The 15,916-nt window shown below is 37.8% G+C and overlaps 1 protein-coding gene across 1 annotated transcript in view; it reads left to right on the top strand.

Annotated features, from left to right (window-relative positions):
• Positions 1-8,297: 8,297 nt before the first annotated feature.
• The window catches only part of lars2 (leucyl-tRNA synthetase 2, mitochondrial), a 53,026-nt gene continuing 45,407 nt past the window's right edge, over positions 8,298-15,916 (top strand). The window contains exons 1-3 of the mRNA XM_087778809.1: positions 8,298-8,417; positions 12,956-13,187; positions 14,436-14,567. Coding sequence (XP_087634935.1) covers positions 12,960-13,187; positions 14,436-14,567 — 360 coding nt within the window. The 5' untranslated portion in view covers positions 8,298-8,417; positions 12,956-12,959. The remainder of the gene's footprint in view (positions 8,418-12,955; positions 13,188-14,435; positions 14,568-15,916) is intronic.

Raw genomic sequence — 15,916 nt, 5'->3', positions numbered from 1 at the left:
TCAAGTGCACTTGATACCATTGTTCGGCTCTTTCGACGCTCCATCATCCTTCACTCGGTGTCGCACCTCGGCCTCAAATTTACCACCGAGCGCCAAAAAATCCCGCGTTCATGACGTGATCTGATCCTTCTCTTGCATCCGCACATATGGCTGTTCGGTCGCGTCGTCCCGCGCTCACGAAATCTCTCGCAAACACTCCCACACACACTTCCAAATGCCTCTGATCCTGCCAGACAATGGAAATGGCGAGCAGGGAAATGAAGAAGTACTTTTTCTTCCTCTTTAATTATTCCATGAATATGTAGATGACTTTGGCGAAGGAAATGCAAATGGGACGTGTGAAAGTGTGGCACCAGGAGGAGGAAGTGCGAAGGCTTAATGGACGACTCGTCTGCAGACGTGCAGGAGTTTTGGACGCCGGACTTCAAGAGACGCTCCTACTCACTGGATCAGAAACTGTATGTTCCAGCTCGTCCTCGACGTCCGAGCCTCGGTGGATCTCACGTTGGTTTCCAGTTGGTCTGTCATAACGCCGATCGCTGACAGGACTCGTCACCACGGCAACCGAACTGTGGACTTTTAACAAGCCAGCCCTGGAGGAACTGCACCGTCTGTTTAATTCAATGTCATTTCTACGTTGAATCTTTTTTTTTAAATAATTCAATCATAATACTATGTTTTTTTTAATTATATATATTTTTTACAAATAAAAAAAATTATATACATTTTTTTCATAATCTTTTATAATCAATATAAAAAATATTGGTATAATAGTGCGATCATACCAGACTAATCCAATCGAGCACTGAGCCACTCGTCTAGCTTTTAAAGAACAAAACTTTGCACTTTTACGTGATCATGTGATCATCTGCGCTTCGCATTATTTGGTTGAAAGTTTGATCGAGTAGCTCGGTACTCTGTTGGTAATGTCTGGCTATTATACCAATTTTTTTATATTGAATTTTAAAGGCTACGAACTAAAAAAAATATTACATTTTGAGAATTTATTTTTTAAATGATGATTGGAATCTGAAAATGGAACTCCATGGGTATTTTTTTTAATTAAATAATTAAAAATAATAATATAAACGTTGAAATATATAAATTATTAAATCCGTTATTTAATCAAATTAAATTAAAACTTTTATTACAGAAATGATCGATTTCAATTATTTTAATAAAACCTTTAAATTATGACTAAAAACACATTAAAAAACAACTTTGAAATCCTATTATTCAATAATCTGATGTCACTGAACAGCACAAGTCAAGTGAGATGTCACGGTCAGAACCCTAAAGTCTGACCCAGTGGTGAAGTTTCTGAGCCCCGTCAACCCTCTTGGTCTCCAGAGGAAGAACCGTTGAGACGACTCTTCACAAGGGAGAAGATGTCGGCGTCTCACGCTGAGTGTGGATGTTTAATACATGATCAGATAGATGGTTAGGATTCTAATGAAGCTCCCGGTGGTGCCGTCGTCTTCCCTCCTATAGTGAAGACATCCTGATGATGGAGAAACACTCGCCGTGTGAATCATAAGATCTTTACTCAAGATAAACACAGAAATATTTGTCAGAACATTTCCTGTATCAGAGATTTTTTTTATTCAATTCTGAATATGATCTCATAAAACCCTTTATTTACACATTTTGACTCAATTCTCTCATGAGTCATTTTCTTTTCATTTTCTTTTGTTTAATTTTCTTTTACCAGCCTCCTATTATTAAAAAAAAAATGTGTATGTTTTGAAAGTAAAAGTCATATGTATCTTTTTTTTTAATTTACTAGATTTAAATTGTATATTTAACATTTATCAGAGGATTTAAGTAGTATATAATACATTGGAATTCATTACAAGTCATATATAATAATTTCTTACTAGATTATACTTGTATAAAATACATTATTTCAGGATGGATGGATGGATGGATGGATGGATGGATAGATGGATGGACGGACGGATGGATGGATGGATGGATGGATGGATGGATGGATGGATAGATGGATGGATGGATGGAAAGATGGATGGATGGATGGATGGATAGATGGACGGATGGATGGATGGATGGATGGATGGATGGATGGATGGATGGATGGATGGATGGATGGATGGACGGACGGACGGATGGATGGATGGATGGACGGACGGACGGACGGATGGATGGATGGATAGATGGATGGACGGACGGATGGATGGATGGATGATGGATGGATGGATGGATGGATGGATGGATGGATGGATGGAAAGATGGATGGATGGATGATAGATGGACGGACGGACGGATGGATGGATGGATGGATGGATGGATGGATGGATGGATGGATGGATGGATGGATGGATGGATGGATGGATGGATGGATGGATGGATGGATGGATGGATGGATGGATGGATGGATGGATGGATGGATGGATGGATGGATGGATGGAAAGATGGATGGATGGATGGATAGATGGACTGACGGACAGATGGATGGATGGATGGATGGATGGATGGATGGATGGACGGATGGATGGATGGATGGATGGACGGACGGACGGATGGATGGATGGATGGATGGATGGATGGATGGATGGATGGATGGATGGATGGATGGATGGATGGATGGATGGATGGATGGATGGATGGATGGACTAACGGACTGATTTAAAAGCTGCTGGAGTCGACTGTATCCTCTCATCCTCATTCATAGCTAGGATTTTCATTATATCTTTTAGTCCAGAGGACATAATGATTCCTGCCATCTAGAGGCTGGAAGTTTTATTGCAACACAAAAATGAACAAATGCAGTAAATATTTTATGTTAATTGTAAAAAAAAAAAAAAAAAAAAAAAATCAAAAAGACATCTAGTCAAGTAAGTTTAAGGAAAAAACAACAAAGTATTAATACTAGCGGTGTGTGTTGGCAAGAATCTGGAACAATACGTATCACGATACAGGAGCAACGTTACCATATATCGTGATACTGTAGCAACAAGGATATATGTGTAGTATTGTCCAGTACTTGACTCTTGTGTATTGACACTGTAGCAACAAGGATATATTTGTAGTACTTGACTCTGGTGTTGTGATAGTGTAGTAACAAGGATATATGTGTAGTATTGTCGAGTACTTGACTCTGGTGTTGACTTCTTTCATTTGTTTCAAAATATGTGCAAACATAAAAGCTGCTGGAGTCCACTGTATCCTCTCGCCCTCAGTCATCGCTGGAATCTCATGGGATTTCATGGATTTCATTGTTCGTTAAGCTGCGGAGGACTTAATGATCGCTGCCATCCAGAGGCCAGGAGTTTTATTGCGACAAAAGAATGAACAAATGAAAAATGGATACTGTGCTGTTGAATATCTATCGTAATAATATAAATATTATGATATTTAAGTGTATCAATATTTTCTTACAACCCTCCCACTCATCATTGGTTGAATTCTTCTGCCCTGCTGGTGGTAACAACACATCCTCGAGATCATTTCTAATCACAAGATCATGTGATATGATTTTGTCAAACACGCTCGTTGACTCCCGCGAGCTAGCATCTTAATCAACGTGCTAATAAGAAATTAAAAATGCAAATGAACACGGTGGGAAACACTTCATTCCTGGCAGACCCGAGGAAATAAAGGAAAACAGTTTCAACAAGTTGCCTGAGGATCACTAAAAACGCCCGGGCCCCGTGGAGATGGAGGTGCCGAGGACTAATTAGCAGCATCAGTAGCTAATAAGCTGCTCTGAGATCAGGGCGAAGAGGGCGTGGATCCGAAGGATGAGTACTTTCAGAGCTCATGTTGTTGCCACGCGTGGATTTTTTTGATCACAAAAGAAAGCGTTGTGGTGAAAATGAGACGACGCCAGGTTCTTTGGCTCCTGGATCTCGGTGTTCCTGGACGTGCGAGCGAAGACGGTCCAGTCACGTCCAGACTCCGGGCGCTCTCGGATAACAAACCTCTTCTATTATGAGTTTCTTATCCACGAGCGAGAGGCTCTTCAAGGTGTTTGTGTAACACAACAGTTTTTCAATAACACTGTTTAATTAGAGGCGGGAATAATTGAAAATGATGATTTGTGTTTGACTGCAGGAAGTGGATTTAAACTATGGATTCGTAATATTAGCGTGACTGAGTCGTACAGGGAGAGATTTAGGGTTTTAATATTATTGTTTGTTTTTTAATTAAATTCTGTCTCTTCGTGTCATTCATGTTGTTTTGTCGATACAATTATGTTAAAAAGAAAAGATAAGATGTCATGTTTTTATAGTGCCAAAATGTATTTCTGTCAATACAAATATATTGAAGAAATAATACAAAACAGTAAATACTGGGGACACAAATGTAAACATTCATATAAACAGGTGGCTCAGGATCCAAGTCTCCAAGTCTGAAGCTTTGGTTCTCAATCATTCAAAGGCTTTAGAAACTTCACCAAACACTGAAAGCAAGTGTTAAAATTACATATAAGACGAAACGTTTGGCCAGGATTTGATACAGAGTAGAGCAGTTTCCAATGAGACGTTTCTATGAAAGTAATTCAGAATAATTAAGTAAGTAAGTAAGTAAAGATTATTTGTAAAGATCTTTCTAGACCAGGGTCACAAAGCGCTTGAAAATCAAAAACAATACACAGTTAAAATATATACTTTAGAAGATCAAGACACATAAGAGAAACACAGGAGTCTCAGAAAATCAGGGAAAAGCACAAATAAAAGTGTCTTAAGATGTTTCTTGAAGGAGTCAGTAGATCATCAAACACAGATGTTTCTTGAAGGAGTCAGTAGATCATCAAACACAGATGTTTCTTGAAGGAGTCAGTAGATCATCAAACACAGATGTTTCTTGAAGGAGTCAGTAGATCATCAAACACAGAGATGGTTCCAAAGCTTAGGAGCAACAGTCTGGAAGGATTTCTCTCCTCTGGTCCAGAAGTGTGTTCAGGAACCATCAGTAGATTCTGATCCACAGACCTCAGAGCCCGAGCTGGGGTGTAAGTCTGGATCAGATCACTGATGGAAGGTCTGACCATGAATAGATCTGAAAGTAAGAACCAGAATTTTAAAATTGATCCTGAAAGAAACTGGCAGCCAGTGAAGAGTTTTAAGGATCGGAGAAATGTGAGTTCTTCTACTAGAGCGGCTCAAAATTCCGAGTTTTGTATCAACTGCAGGCGACACAGATCCCAATTGTTTAGACATGAAAACAAACTGTTGCAATAGTCCAGACGAGAAGACACAAATACATGGATTATAAACTCCAGATCGTGTTGTGACATCATTTTCCTAAGTCTAATGGTCATTATAAAAATGTTAATATAATAGTTTCACCAGAATAATTTAAAAAGCTCCTCATTAAAAATAATTGAACATAGAACATTTATTTTAAAATTATTGGATTTAGAAAATCAAACTCTTTGTGTTACAAAAACGTATAATTGTTTTATTTTAATTATTAAAAAAAAGGAAAGAGAAATCAACCTTTAAATATGAAAACAATTGAATTTATTCAGTAAAAAAGAAAAATCAAAAGTTTCAACATTTTAAATAATAAAGTTAACTATTCAAAATTCTAATGGCACTGACATACGTTGATTTTTTAATGGAGAAATACTGGAAAATAAAAACACATTGTTGTCTATTATTTATAATAACATATTTATCAGCACTTTCATATAGAAGTAGATGTTTGTATGATTTGTTTAAATTCGTTTGTTGTAACAAAACCTTTAAAACATGCCAGAATCCAGAGGGAGCTACAGAACACCAGCAGGATCTCAGACATTAATTCATCTATTTTTAGTTATTTTGCTCACAAACAAGCAAACATTAGTGACAATTTACTTGGCGCGAGTATTAAAAAAACAGACAAAATGAAATTTTTAACCAAATTAATTGGACCCGGGAGAGGTGCTGTAGAGGGAATACATGCGGAGTAAAAACTCGTATAACACAAACTCTCCCACGAGCCATGCGTGAAGCACAAAGTCAGATTGTCTTTGGACTTCACGCTCATCGGAACCATCAGCTGGCACCTCAGTGCTGCCGTGAGATTGGTTCTCCATGGAGCCCGAAGCAGCTGATTGGGATTTAAAAAAACAAAAAAAACAGCTCACAGACATCCAGGAAAAGGTCACCATGGACAGGTGAGTTCCCACACGAGTCGACGTCTCCTCATCCTCGGCTCGGCTCTGCTTTGTGCGCCGGTTTGTCATCTGGTTCTGAAGCACGATTGCACCGGAGACGAGGAGCCGGTGATTATTTCGGCCGGAAACGTGGAAGCGAGTGTGGGCACAAAAGAAAAGGATGATTGGTTCGCCTTCTAAAGGGATTTGTTTGAAAAACAACAGAAGGTCTGCATGTACCTGAGGCTCAAAGGCAGAGCAGTCAGAAACACATTCTACTTAAATGTGGCCAAAGCAGCTGATTGGAAAGATACGACTTGAAACAGACATCCTGCAGTTTTAGACGCTTCATTAGACTCAAATACAAAGAGAAGAAGTTGGCATCCCAGAATACTTTTTTTTACAGAGCTTCTTCCATGTTTGATTTTTTTTTCTTCTCCCTCATCGGACTTCAGCAATTAAATGTGTTTGCCCGAAACTTGGAGAACTCCATCTGCTCGCTTCCCTTTTCCCAAAAACACAACTTGACATTTGCTATAGCAAGAAAGCAGCTCACTTTAAAGACAACTGAACACCATTGAGGAGCAGCTCTCGTAGTGTGTTTAAAACACATTAAAATTCATTTGCTCATTAGTAAAAAGTGTTAAACTGCAAGTTGTAATGCAAAATTCAATTCAAATTTGTTCTTGTTTAAAATATAGTGTTTTTTAACTCCCCTAAATTCTGTATTCCTGTAGAGTTTGCATGTGTACTTACTGTTAATTTGTTGTTGATGTGTTTATCCTTATTTTATTTACTATTCTGTTAATTTTATTATTTATATGATCATTTTTAATGTGTGTACTGTTTGTTTAGATAACATGAGTTTGTAGTTGTTGATTTTTTTCCTTTGTTAACAACTCTAACATGTGGACGGAATATATAATATACATTATGGATATCTTATCTCATGTTCATCGGAGATTTGAAGTGAAAAATTTCAAGTAAAGGTGTAAATAAAGGTCATGAAAAAAGGGCCGAAACTAACAGAATGTGAATCTTGTTTGCGGCTAGCATTAGCTTAGCATATTAGTTTAGGATTTGAAGTACCACTGCGTTCATCTTTTTACAAAATTGAGAAAAACTTTGTTTATTTGTTAGGTTATGTCAAGCTATTAGCTATTTGGTCGCAGCTAGTTATTCTGGATTAAGATTTTGACTGTAAAATAATGATGGAAATTCTTTATAAAGATCATGACTATGCTCAAAGATTCAATAATTATACTTAACTATATTAAATAGTTATTCTTCTCATTTTAAGATTAAAACATTAACTATGTAGAATATTCCCATGATGCACCCTGTTTCCTCTATGTACTGTTGTCAGCTTCCATATCTGTTTCATTTCCTGTCGAAAGAAAACAGTTTTTTTTAAATGGCTAAAGCACTAAACTAGTCCTGGAGGCGATTACGACCAAACGGCTTCACTGCTTCAGTTTTTAAATCTCCTGTGTCGTCTGAGTTGATCACACGAGTGACGCACTGACCTTGTAGCTCCATCTGAGCAGAGATTGTTTTTATTCCACTGGCTTTCAGCGTTTTCAATGGTTTTGAAATACTTAATATAATTGAGTAGTGGATAGAAATATAAAAACGCTCTTTGACTAACCATCCTCTGGTTTTCCGCCGCTCACTTTCTTCCACTTAACTGTGATTTGTGACAGAAGGTTGAAGGTCTGACGACACACGGGAACCTCCAGGAACCTTCAGTGCTTTAAAAAACCTCTGGATTTTCTCTAATTTTGGGGGATTATATATGTCAGATCAAAGGTCAGAGTCAGACGCCGGCTCCGGCACTCGTTCCTACTTTCTACCCTGTGATGAAAGTGTGATCTAGACTGGTTCTCCCTCATATAAAAAACAAACTACACCTCGTTTTGAGACATGGTACAACCAATAAAAAAGGTAGTTTAAGTTTGACTGTACATTTCATGGCATGTCTTGAATTGACTTGTTAAAATATTAAAATAAAATAAAAATAATTCACTTTTTCACTAATCACTTAAAAAATACGAAATCAAATATAACTTGGCACCAGATATGCAATAAAATAACTGCAAAAGCGACTGTCAACGAGCGTCCTACGTCATTGTCTACGTGAGACGTGTCAATAAAGTTACGTTCAAATAAAGATGGCGGCGCGCATAGTGAAGTCGTGCGCTTGTGTTACCGGTCATTGACAGCTTTAAACACGAGTTTTACTATCAGTAAGGAATATGTTTTGAATAAGAAAGCAGCGAGAAGGTTTCGAGTAAAGAACCCGAATCCAAGTGAAGTAAGTGGAGACGTGTTTTTGCTTCTGGTTTTCATCGGAGGAGAATAATATAAAAGCTCTGGGATGTCATGCAATAATGTTTATTCTTTAGGTTTGTGTTAAGTTAAGTAAAGTTAAGTAAAGTATCAAGTGCTGTAAGAAGCAGAATTAAGGATTATTTAAAACCCATATGAATAAAATCACTCGTTTTGCCGGAGCAAAACGACTGCTATATAGTATATTTTACACAAATACTACGTTCATGTATTTTACCATTTTACCAGTTTACCTCCAGAAACTGTTATTTTAAACGATTTAAATGACTTCAGACTTGGTAATTAACATAACTCGTGGTGTTAAGGTACTCAATTATTAAATCAGTTAAATATAAAATTGTGTAGCTGAGTGTAAATGTATCACAATTTAATGACTAGTATTTCCACATTTTAAACCTGTTTTATTGAAGTGAATTCACTCCTTAAAGAATGTGATTCCTTCCCATATTCATTTTGATGTTTCTGATAGGGTTACTGGATGTTTCTGATAGGGTTACTGTCAACCCCTGTCAGGTTACGCTGGACTGCGTGTCCAGAATGTCTTCGGTAGCACCAGAGGACCAGAGAGCAAAGAGGCAGCAATTCAGGAGAAACTAGCGAGTTTGAAACACAAGGCCATGAGCAGGAACTATATTTTATCCATTTATTGTCTTCTGAACAACTCAGTTATTGAGTTGCCCCAGGGCTCCATCTTCAGAGCTGCTGTTGATCCAGGATCTCCATAAACGTTATCGGATCCAGAGTTCTCTCCAGGGACTCTTCTATACTCTCTTCTTTTCTGTCTCTGTATCTTCCCTCACTCTTCTCTCCGTCCATCCTTCCTCCCAGCCGGTCACAGCAGGAGGCCGTCAACAATGAGTCTGGTTCTGCTCGAGGTTTCTTCCTTCTAAAAGGAAGTTTTTCCTCACCAACGCCACACTGTGCTTTACTCATTATTGAGTTGCTGGATTTGTTTTTCCTTTCTCCACTATAGTCTTACTTAAACCGTAAAGTGTCTTGAGATAACGTTGTTATGATAAGACACTTTAAATAACATTGAATTGAACACTTGAAGGAACAACTTCAGCGCTGGACTCAGAGCTTCATCTCTTCTTAGTGAAAACTTGTGAGTTGAGATTCATAATGTTACATATTTCTTGTGGCCCTCTGGACTAACCTTGGTTCACACAGTTAAAGAACGTGTTTGTGTATCGTATGTGTCATGAGAATGTTGTAGTCAGGACACGTGTCGAGCGCTTGTCAATGCGGAGCCGCACAGTTCGACCATGAACGAGACTAAATAGAGTAGCAGACTCACAGCTTCACAAGATGCTGTTTGTAGCTCTGTCTGTCCGTAGACACGAGTAGTGTTATCATTTCAAACTGTATCGGAGACAAAATCGAGTTATCATAATCCAACAATGGGGGGGAAGGTAAATATCAAGCCTTAATTGTCAGCTTTATTTACATATCAATGTCTATTCACATCTAATCGTATCATACCTTCCTCAGTGTTTATCTTGCTGTAATGTTTCACTTTTCTATTAGTGACAATTATGAATATAATCAATGTACCATGTGGATATCAAGATTAATTAGAATAAATCTAAATCTAAGAAGTCGATAAACATTTTACAATATTGTGAGTCAAAGATAATGTAGTCTGGCTCTGCCTTGTTCCAGCATCAAATTATTCATTATGGTTTCAAGTTAAACGTCTTATGCAACAAATGTGTTTTATTTACAGAGATTTGTTGGCTGTTTGTTTGTTAGATATTTTTTTAATGGAAGTTACGTCATTATGAAGATCAGAAATGAGTAGGATGTGGAGCTTGTGTGGAGAAGTTTGGATACAAAGATTGTTTGAAGACGTGGATCAGAGAGAGATTGTTGGAGGAAGAATATTGGTGATGTGACCAGACAGTAGGTTATGGTTTAAAATTCTATATTAAACCTAAAATGAAACCATTCGACACCAATGCAATTTTTTTCATCGGCTGGTTTTTCTTTAGTATTTAACATTTAATTTGTATTTATATATTGTAGTTTTTCTTGCTCAACTCAATTTGTATGATTTCAAATAAGTAGGTGTGTGTATTGGCAGGAATTTGCAGAATTTACAGACCACATCGTAGATGCTTTCATTTGTTTATAACCAAAATATAGCCAAACATCAGCTCTAAAATTTGCTGGAGTCCGGTGTATCCTCTCGTCCTCAGTCATCGCAAGATTTCATAGTTCCTTTAGCAGCGAAGGACACGATGATTGCAGCCATTTAGAGGCAAGAAGTTGCAGCACACAAACGAACAAAGGCTGTGAATATTTCATGTCAATTGTCGGGACTGTAACTACAAATCAAACCTTCGAAATGAATGAAACAGCTGGAGACAGAATGAGGTAAATGCTGTTACATGTACTTTACGTTTTTTTATGAACATCATCTTTTAATACAGTTCAAGAAACGGTTAAATCCTAATTAGATCTGGTTTCTAATATCCCACCTACTGTCAGCTTGTCTTTGGAGAAGTTCTCACTTTCTCTTTTCAGGGAACTCTTGGAATAAAGAGCCCAGTCGCCATAGAAACATTTGCCCAGTCTCTGGCCTCAGCCCACTCACTCACTCACACGATGGGCTTGACAGCACTGGAAGCTTCCATAGGAGTTAAACCTGTGCACAGGCTCACTCGCTGCCTTCCTTTCACAGGATTCTAGTGCAAAGTGAGGGATTTGTTTTAAAGCTTACATGTGTTGCCCAAAAAGAGATTTCCAGTCCGAAATAGAGGTTTATTTCTATTCCTATTGAAGGAAAATGCGATCGTGTTGAATATAAAAGAGAAATATTGCTTTTTCTTTGGCGGTTGAGTCGCTCCAGGCAGAGAAAGTGCTCTCTCGATGGGCCTTTCATGCAGACGGAGACGGCTGAGAAAACTTTGGTAACCTTGGAAACTGCGTTTATATCAATGGCTGCACGCGATGAGGAAATAAAATTCAGGTCAGATTGTTTATTTCTCTCATGTAATTGACTTCCTGACCCACATCGGGGAAGTCTAGCCAAACAACCGCTACACACCGACCAAAATACAGCCTTGAAGTCCTGCTCAGAATAGACCCGGAAAATCTTCCTTCAAGTCATTATGAGACGCTCACTGACTAGATCTCGTGTCGGCGCAGGAGAGGACTCCGGGTCGTGGCCCCGGACGAGACGCCTCTAAAATTAACCGCCGATTTTTGCACCAGATAAATTTCCAATTAGCGGCAAATCTGTCACTTGAAATTGTCAATCTGCCTCAGATTAGGGAGTCGGAACAGAGGCGAGTCTGCTCGGGGGTTGCATGTCGAGGCGAAAGCAGGATCCCTCCTCTGACTAGACCTGTTCTCTCACACGGTCCTGCTGTGCCGCTGATCGATGCCGAGAAGGAAAATTGCCAGTCGGAGATGTTTGAGTGCGATGATGGGGAACAAATGCAACTCTAGTTATTCATCACTTTGTGGAGCCTTTTCCTGGCTACTGAGCTTTTTGGCTTGAGAGTCATTTTTTGTAACTTTCACTGGACATGAAAACTGTTTTCGCTCACAATATTGTGTACGTATTATCGTGTAGAGTGGTCCCTCTTTAATGCTTTTTGTTCATCTCGAGATATTTATTTTTCTAAAGATAGTTATCTCAGATCAATGAAGTATAATTTATATATGATCTTATCTTATCCAGTGTTTGAATTTGTCCGTTGCTAGTTTGTGAGGCTATTTTATTGTCCTTGTTTAGGGAGGAGAGATAAGTCGGTAAAAAGAAGGAATGAATATAAAAAAATAAGTAATTAATGTATTTATAGAGCTTTATTGGCTACAAATATTATTTTAATATATATGTCAAAGTACAGATTGGAATCCAGTAGGATCTGAAATCCTAGCTTGAAAACTCAAAAAAATAGGTAGAAATTGACCTATTTTTTTTCCACGAAAACTTGTAAAAAAGGCCTAAAAATCAACGTCTCTGAAAATGGGAAATGATGTTGAAATACTAAAGTATGATATCCGACGGACCATCATGTGAACGCAAATAAATGTTGCCCCAGTACGTAAAATGTTGTTTTTTTAAGTCTCAATAAAGGGATACTTAACTTATTTTTACCACGAAAACTTAAGCGTTAAAAAAAAGGCCAAAAATGAACATCTCTGAAAATGGGAAATGATGTTGGAAAACTATAGTATCATTATCGACGGAATTTAAATTTGAACAAAATGGAAAAAGAAAAATAAGTTAAAAGATATATATATATAATTATAATAATAATAATAATTGTAAATAAAAGCTAAACTTGTTATTTGGCTATTAGATTAATTTTTAAAATACAGTCAAAGGGTCCGGTATAGACGAACACTAGCACTGATGGACAGTTTAAAGTCACTTATTTACCTTCACCCTTGATATTAATATTTAATGAAATAACGTTTTACTGTCTCTGAGCCACTCTAGGTTCTACTGACCACTTCCTAACCCTGTGTCTCTCTGTTGTACCCACACAGCATCATGCAGGCTTCTTCCAGAAGACTCCTTCTTTTCCCTCTGGGCGTCGCCCACTCCGGACTCTTGAGGTCGGCTCTGAGGAGGTTTCTGCGCCCCTCCCCGAGCTGTCGCTACCTGTTCAGTGAGACGGGGGTCTGGGACAAGAAGTATCTGGCAGAGACCAGGAGGAAAGTAGAAGAATGGTGGAAACCTCGAATCATGGCAAAGTGGCAAAAGGAGGCTCGAGATCAGGTTCGCAATTTTTTTTTTCCTGATATTAACACATCGAGCCACGACGCATCACACCTGCCTAGAGATGTGGAAGAACATCAGTGACATCAGATGATGTCAGAAATGTTGAAACTTAAATGTGTTGATTTTTTAAAAATATATTTGAATCTAATAATTTATATGTTGAAAGGTTGAATTCTTATTTAATTGCATTTTATTGAATATATTCAAAATTATTATTATTTTTTTTACACATAGAGTTTGATATTCTAATTCACATAATTAAAAATTATATATTCTAAAGTCAGTATTTTGTATTTGGTAGTCTTTTAAATTCAATATAAGAAATTTTGATTTAATGGTGTCATCTCTTCAGACTAAACCAATCGAGCACTGATCCACTTGCTTGTTAACTTTTAAATTCAACAAGCTGTAAAAACTACCATTAGTTGCAAATGGATGGAAAATTGACTGTTGCTTTTGAACTCTGTCAAGAAATATTGAATTTATAAAATAAATAATGTTATTGGAATTAAAGAATCAAACTCTATCTACATTTAACTTTTTTTTTTTCAATATTCACATTTTTAAATCCAATTATTCAGTAAAAACTAATTAAGCCTTTCAGTATTTAAAATGATTGAATTCAATTATTAAAACATCTTTAGATGTCAAAATCTTTAATATTTAAAAAGTTATTAAAAAGCTATAAGTTTTCCTGTATTTTCACTCAAACTTTCAGTCAAGTACTCGAGGTGTTACGCCATGTGTCGTCTCGTGTCATCCTGTCGATGATCACCTGATCTCCAGGTGTCGCCCCCTGTCGGTCGTCTGAGCTCCTCAGGATCATAGATCCTTCGGTGGGGGCCGACTCTGCGGGGCCGACAGTGATCAAGTGCTGTCATGACAGGCCGGCTCCTAATGAATTTATTGAAAAATTCATGAGTCAGGTTTCCTGTAATCATGAATGGCTGAACAGAACCTGCTATTTGCATTGTTGCTGTGGAAACAGTGTGGCGACTGTTAACCATCCATAATCGCCGCCTCAGCTCCGGGGCCTCGACGCTATAATCAGACGCCATTAAAGCCTCGTACAGTATTTCGGCTCAAGTCAGAGCTCGGCTGACACTGACTTATTATTCCTCATCCTGACCTCATTGGGTCTGTCCAAGTCTTCCATCATCCTCGGCTAAAAATAGACGCAGGAACTCCAGCGCACACTTTTCCTGAGTTGTTTCCTGATCTCCGTTTTGGCGTCTGTCCCTCCAGGAGTCCAGGAAGAAGAAGTTCTACGTCCTCTCCATGTTCCCGTACCCGTCCGGGAGGCTACACATGGGTCACGTGCGCGTCTACACCATCAGTGACACCATTGGACGCTTTGAGAGAATGCGAGGACACGAGGTACAGTCACCTGTTGTTGTGTAACGAAAAAAAAAAGTATGGAAATATAATCAGTGCCATCATAATAATAAATGGTTGAGTTTAACCTTTTAAATGTTAAATCTTTCAATTTATTCAGGCATTTAATTTTTTCATTTAAATTTTTTGTGAATAATTTCATTCAATTATTTTTCTATTCAAAGGTTGAATGAATTCAACTTTTTTTTTCTTTTACACATTATTTTTGATATCAATTCGTTTTTCTACCGCTTTATCCCTTATGGGGGTCACGGGGAGACTGGAGTCTATCCCAGTTTCATTGGGCGAGAGGCAGGGGACACCCTGGACAGGACGCCAGTTTACCACAGTGCACACAAGGACAGACAATCATTCACACACACACTCATACCTATGGACAATTTTCCCCAAGTTCTCAATCAACCTCTATTATGTATGTATGTTTCTGGACTGTGGGAGGAAACCGGAGTGCCCGGAGTAAACCCACACAACACAGGGAGAACATGCGAACTCCCTTGTTTTTGATATTTTATTTTTAATAATTATAATTGTGATGGGTTGGCTGGGCGGCAAAGCATCACGGTAGCCGTTCAGGTCACCGTTACTGAGGAGGTTGTTGAGAGGAATCAAAATTGAATGATTTAATTTTTCTAAATTATATATATTTTTTAATTTGTTGCCTTTTACATTCAACATACACATGTTGGTATAAGGTGGCCACAAGATAATTCTAAATTAAAAAATACTAATATTTAAAATTAGAATAAAAATGGAAATATTTGAGTATATATTTGTGAAGAATATCAAACTCTTATTTGTTAAATAATTTATTATGGAAATATGCAATTCAGAATTTCAAATTAAATTATTTAAGAAAATATTGAATTAAATAATAATAATAAAACAAAGAAAAATGCTTAGAAAAACCAACAACAATTCAGTTAAAAAAATAATTATAACTGTTTAATATTTTGATGGCTCTGATATACTTCCATAAACTTTGACTTTGATATTTTATGTATTTTTTAATACGTAGTGAACTCACGTTGGCGACGCTTTAAATCGTTGGTTCAAAATAAAATGAATCACTTCACTTGTCTTTAACAAAGAAAATCAAGTTCCCATCAACCTCACATCTACTGTTATTGTACGTCTGATTCTGAAAAGTTAGTTTCTCCTGCTGGGTTCTAAAAGAATCCTCCCTCACCTGTTGACGACGTCTTTCAATCCCCGGACGTCGGCGAAGATCCACATCAGTGACGACTACCTGCTGCCCCCCAGACCCTCGTCCTCCTCTCGGCATCTGTCGACAAAACAAAACCCATCACGCCGCGTGAGCAGCGTTTGATGCG

This window comes from Callionymus lyra, chromosome 17 (assembly GCF_982586985.1).
Source record: "Callionymus lyra chromosome 17, fCalLyr1.hap1.1, whole genome shotgun sequence".
Classification (NCBI taxonomy): Eukaryota; Metazoa; Chordata; class Actinopteri; order Syngnathiformes; family Callionymidae; genus Callionymus; species Callionymus lyra.
This window is presented reverse-complemented; position numbering and strand designations above follow the sequence as displayed.